At 42.3% G+C, this 6,000-nt stretch overlaps 1 protein-coding gene across 4 annotated transcripts in view; it reads right to left on the reverse strand.

Moving 5' to 3' along the window:
* P4HA3 (prolyl 4-hydroxylase subunit alpha 3) overlaps positions 1 to 6,000 on the reverse strand; it is a 40,975-nt gene that overhangs the window by 21,596 nt on the left and 13,379 nt on the right. For 3 of the 4 annotated variants that reach the window (XM_081798817.1, XM_081798814.1, XM_081798816.1), the window contains exon 4: positions 3,514 to 3,663. The exons of the other annotated variant lie outside the window; for it this stretch is intronic. In XM_081798817.1, coding sequence (XP_081654943.1) covers positions 3,514 to 3,663 — 150 coding nt within the window. The remainder of the gene's footprint in view (positions 1 to 3,513; positions 3,664 to 6,000) is intronic. 4 annotated transcript variants of the gene reach the window in all.

Below are 6,000 nucleotides of genomic sequence, written 5' to 3' on the forward strand. Positions count from 1 at the left end.
ATGTTACATGCAAAAGGCGAACCTACGCCTGTAGTGTATAATATAATAATAGCTTATATTTGTTGAGTGCACATGTCATGAATGGTGTTAAGGGCTTTACATGTATTAGCTCATTTAATCCTCACGACAACCCTTTGAGGTGAGCATTGAAGGGGAGCAGAATAGGCCATCCCAAAATATGCCTCTTTGGCACAAGGATTTCAAGCTAATTATTTTGAGAAATGGCAGACATGGGAGAAGCTCTGAAAACCAGAGAAGTTACCCTTTTGTGACAGAAATTTACATTTATAAGGGAACCCTCCATTTGTAGGAGCGTCTCCCTCCATGTACCTGGAAAAGAAGGATGACTCTGAATCACAAGAGAATCTTTTTTTTTTTTCTTAAGGTATATTTATTTATTTTAGAGAGAAAGAGAGAGAGCGTGCGCGCGCATGTGGGAGGGGGAGGGGCAGAGGGAGGTGCAGAGAGAGTCTCAAGCAGACTCCACACCCAGTGTGGAGCCCGACACAGGGCTCAATCTCACGACCCTGAGATCACTACCTGAGCTGAAACCAAGAGTCAACCTCACTACACCACCCAGGCACCCCTTGAATCACAGGAGAATCTTATCAATGGAGAAAGCTCACTTAAATCTGCGAACAACCTTGTTTGCATTTCCTGGTCACCCCCCCAAAATTGGCCTCCCTCCACACCTTTTTTTCTATTGTCTTTAGCTGGAAATGGTATTTAAGGTGGGGGCTTAGGACACTTCAAAGAGTTCCTCATAGCCCAGCCCCATCTCCCATGTATACAGGAGGTATGCGTGTAATAAACTTCTGTTTATTTTTCCTCTTGTTAATCTGTTCTTTATTTATAGGGAGGTCTCAGCCAAGAACTCAGAAGATTCAAGAAGAATTATCTCCCTTCCTCCCCCCACTTCCTAACAGCATCATTATTATTCCCCCTTTAAAGATAATAAAATTGAGGTCCAGGGAGGTTAAGTAAAATGCCCAAATTGTCACAGATTTGAACCCAGGTCAGTCTGACTTCAGAGCCTGTGGTTTAATCACTGCACAACCGTCTTTCGTTAACAATGACTGAAATAATTTTTTACTAAAATATATCATGAAAAACTATTATATAATATACAGTATTATATATTACATGATATATATTACATATTTTAATATTTTCCTGGCATAAATAATTATATATATCATATATTGTATATGATAACGAAAGGTCCATGGAGGGACATCTATCTCAAATTTACAAGGGTTAAAAAGGGGACCGTAACTGTCTATGAGACAATGCCTGATGTGTTCTAGTACTGTCACGTAAAAAAAATGTGCTGTAAGAGCACAAAGAAGGAGTCTGAGAAGTCTGAGGAGAATTAAGGAAGGCTTCACAAAGTAGGTGACATTTGAGCTATGCCTTGTGAGATGAATAAAATTTACCAGACAAAGCACAATTGTGGAAAGGGAGAGTCTACCAGTGAGCAGAGGAGAAACCTAAGTCATCACAGGGGAAAAAAACCAAAACCCATAATCAGGTGCTGCATTTAAAAATCTCTCTCAGGGGGCGCCTGGGTGGCTCAGTCGTTAAGCATCTGCCTTTGGCTCAGGTCATGATCCCGAGGTCCTGGGATCGAGCCCCGCATCGGGCTTCCTGCTCAGTGGGAAGCCTGCTTCTCCCTCTCCTACTCCCCCTGCTTGTGTTCCCTCTCTCGCTCTCTCTCTGTCAAATAAATAAATAAAATCTTTAAAAAAATAAAAATAGGGCGCCTGGGTGGCTCAGTTGGTTAAGCGACTGCCTTCAGCCCAGGTCATGATCCCAGGATCCTGGGATCGAGTCCCACATCGGGCTCCCGGCTCAGCGGGGAGCCTGCTTCTCCCTCTGACCCTCTCCCCTCTCATGCTGTTTCTCTCCTGCTCACTCTCTAATAAATAAATAAATAATCTTTTAAAAAAAATAAATAAAAATAAAAATCTCTCTCAGGGTAAGCTGCTTTAGTTTATCTTCTCCTAGTCTCCATGTCAATCCTCCATTTTCTTCCTCTCTTAAAATTCAATTTCATCTTGCCCTTTGTTGTACCACAGTGTTTCTATTTCACCTTTAATATGGAGCAATTGAGCAGGCGCATTAGGAAGAGCACCCTGGAAAGTTTTACAACAAAGACCCACTTACCATGAGAGGAACAGGCCCATTTGCTACTTTGAGAATAAATCTGTTTTGGCAGCAACATGTGGGTTTGGACCACCCATGTCCTCCTCCCTTTTCTCAGGAAAGGGGGAAAGAGAAAGGAATGTAGGGAGCAGAAATGGTTTATTAGCTTTGGAAACTCTAAGGAACTGGCTCTGTAAGCTATATTTCCAGCCTATTCTTGAAGACTATACAATTCTGGTGGGAAATGGATTAGCTATACAAAATGATGGCAGATCCCCTATTTAGGGAAATGAGCTTCCATGAGAGGATCTACAACAGCTCATAGGTCAAGTGCCAAGAAAAACCAACCCCTGGAGGAGGCACTGAGCTATACTATGGACCAGTGACACCAGCTCGATAGCCAGACACTAGTCATAGTTACAGTTGGACCCAGTTGCAGATGGGAGAGGATAATGTCAGGGAGGAAGAGCTTCCTCTGCCCTATAGTCCTTCTAGATGGACACAGAATTAAATTGACATGAGACAGATCAGCAGGAGAAAACCAAATTTCGTAGGCATATGTATGGGGAATCCACACAGACACAAAATTCCAAAGACGATGAGGCAACATGAAGCTTCAATGAGCTAAGGAGAGGGGTAGAGTCAGAGGACACAAAGGGGAGAAAGCTCATCAGCAAGAAAGTGAAAGGAGATGTTTGGAAAAACATGGTTACCCTATTATGCAGATAAGTTCCTTAGGTAAAGGGGAGTCTCTGTTAATAGCTCTCCTCCTGTTACAGGCTCTCCTTTCCAACATAAACTTAGGCAGTTGCAGGGAGGCAGAGAGCTTTTCCTGCATCTGCTGGGTTTTGATTACTTTTAACTAAAAGTAATTTTTATGCCAAAGTGCCCATCTTGGGACAGCCTGCCCGGGGCCCCGACAATAACAATCAAACTTCTTCCTTGGATACCGGCAATATCACGACAGAACATCTGTGAAGAGATAGTTGCTGGCAGTGCAGAAGAGTGATCTACATCGACTCTGAACCCTGTAGACATTTGTTGATGGGAGCCTGCCTCCTACGTGGAAGACGATGGTTTTCAAGCAGTCAGGGCGCTGGAAAGAGCACTGGACTAAGAGTCAGACAGACTTGGGTGCTAATCCCAGCTCTACGAACTTCGTGACAAGTTAGGAATCTTGTGGAGATTTAGTTTACTCACATGTGAAATACGGAAATAATAAAACAACTGCCCTGCTTGACTCACATTTGGTCCTGTTGGGAAGATGAAATAAATTGAGAGACATGAAAATGTGTAGAAAATTGTCAAGCAGATATAAAGCACTATATTTATTGTGATGAAAGTAGTGAGCCTCACTTACTCCCCTACCTGGAAGTAGGCAAAGGCCAAGTGATCCAAGGCATCCTCTAGACTTGCCTCATCCTCTGTCTTCCATTCTCCGTAAGATCCTCGGAAGAGACTGACAGCCTCCTCCAGCCATGGAATGGCATGGTAGTAATCCCCCATGTCATAGGCCACCTGTAGGTAACATAAGTACCACCATTAAGCCTGAATCCACAGGTAGAGGAGAGAAAATGACAAAGAGTGAGAGGACCGATGGAACATAAGAAGGCAAGTTTTCATCTCAAATTCATTTAAATCCAATTTATCAAGCATCCATTATATCCAATGCATTGTTCTAGATGTAGAGAAGATACGAGGGTTCTTGCATTTAAGGAATTCATAATCTGGGGAGAAGAAAGATAGGAACTCAATTAACTGTAATACTGGGCAGAATGCATGAACACTCAAAAGAAATACGCATAATATGTCATGGAGGCAGAGAAGGGAGAGACTTGGGAATCTCAGAAGGCTTCGTGGAAGAAGTGGCATCTGAGGTAGGCGTCCCCCGAAGAAAGAAAAGGATTTCAATGAGTAGAGATTGAGAGGAAGAACATTTTAAAGTGAGGGAATGGCAGAAACAGAAGCCAAAAGCAAGCTTGTGTTCAAGTTGGACACTGTGGTTATAGCCTAAGGTGAAGAGAAGCAGGAAATGAACTTCAAAAGGTAGCAAGGGCTAAGCTAATAAGAGTTGTGAGTGTCATGTTTTTAAGAAGATACTGCCGGTAGCACTGTGAGAAATTGACGGAATTCATTCATTTATTTATTCAATATTTACTGAGTATTTGCAATGTATCTGGTGATCCCTGACCTTAAAAAGCTTACAGTCATATGAGGGGCACAGGAGTAAATCAATAACTGCAACACAATATATTAGATCCACATGGGAATGCTCGAAGAGCTCAGTGACTTTTTTTCTATATTAAATGTTGGAAGGCAGGAATATGGCAACGTGTACTAGACCTTGCTCCTGTCTCCTAACAGCTTACAGTTAACTAGAATACCAGCACTGCAGGTGGTATTTCCTGGAAGTTGATGTTGGAGACAGCATGGAATTATAAAATCACAGAGTTGGAAGCACTCTTACAAAACATTCTAATTCTGCTCTAACTTCCAGACCAGCAGAAAGACAGGGCAGAACCTAGAGGTACTGAAACTGCAGTCTAAACAGTAAATCAGCTGCTCTTCCAGGTCTGCCATTCATCTGCCATGTTATTTCTCTGATCCTCAGATTTCCTTTTTGTAAAAAGGTTGAGTTGGAGAATAACAATCAAAATAACTGAACTTTTTCTACTAAGTTAACAATTTGTTAAGTTATCCCAAGTCCCAAAAATATGGTAGATTGAGATAACTGGAATCCTTCCAAACAAAAAGACTTGGAACTTTTGAATAAAATATAATAAATATTTTATGACATATTTTCAAGAAAGAATGGAAAATACCCATGTACCAGGAAAAAAAAGGAGCAAATAAGCTTAAGAGCAGATGCTGAAGCTGCTTAGGATGGGGGCGGGTGTTAGTCTTAGTAATCTTGGAACTTAGCAACCTTGGTTATAATGCCCACATGAGGACAAACTATGAGCTCTCCTTAGGCCTCCCAAAACCTAGGAATTGGAACGAAGACACACTCATAAAACTGAAATCCATGAAAAACTATACCTTAAAGGAAAGGGTGGACCAGAAAAAATCTACCCACTGTTGCAAAGAGTCAAGAAAGTTGGTTTGTTTCTGTCTGGATATTGCTTAGGGGAAACAAAATGTCTCCTTAGAATATTCACAATCTTGGGGCACCGGGGTGGCTCAGTTAAGTGTCTGCCTTCGGCTCAGGTCATGATCCCAGGGTGCTGGGATCGAGCCCCGCATTGGGCTCCCTGCTCGCCGGGAAGCCTGCTTCTCCCTCTCCCACTCCCCCTGCTTGTGTTCCTGCTCTTGCTGTCTCTCTCTCTGTCAAATAAAAAAAAAAAAAAAATCTTAAAAAAAAAATATTCACAATCTTGAGCCTATGCTTCACATGAGTTTAAGGTTTGAATTTGCATTCTTCATATAGCTAAGGAAACTCCAAGCCAAAAAATCAATATAATAATGGATCTAAGGTCAGTGCAAATCAAAACCACAATGATATATCACCTCTTGCCTGTTAGAGTGGCTGTTATCAAAAGGACAAGAAATGGTGCTGGCAAGAAAGAGAAAGAGTGCTGTGCACTGTTGGCGGGAATGTAAATTGGTGCAGCCAATGTGGAAAGTAATTATGGAGGTTCCTCAAAAAATCAAAAATAGAGGGCGCCTGGGTGGCTCAGTTGGTTAAGCGACTGCCTTCGGCTCAGGTCATGATCCTGGAGTCCCGGGATCGAGTCCCGCATCAGGCTCCCTGCTCGGCAGGGAGTCTGCTTCTCCCTCTGACCCTCCTCCCTCTCATGCTCTCTGTATCTCATTCTCTCTGTCTCAAATAAATAAATAAAATCTTTAAAAAAAAAA

This window comes from Leptonychotes weddellii, chromosome 11 (genome assembly GCF_054177405.1).
Source record: "Leptonychotes weddellii isolate Sample4059 chromosome 11, ASM5417740v2, whole genome shotgun sequence".
NCBI lineage: Eukaryota > Metazoa > Chordata > Mammalia > Carnivora > Phocidae > Leptonychotes > Leptonychotes weddellii.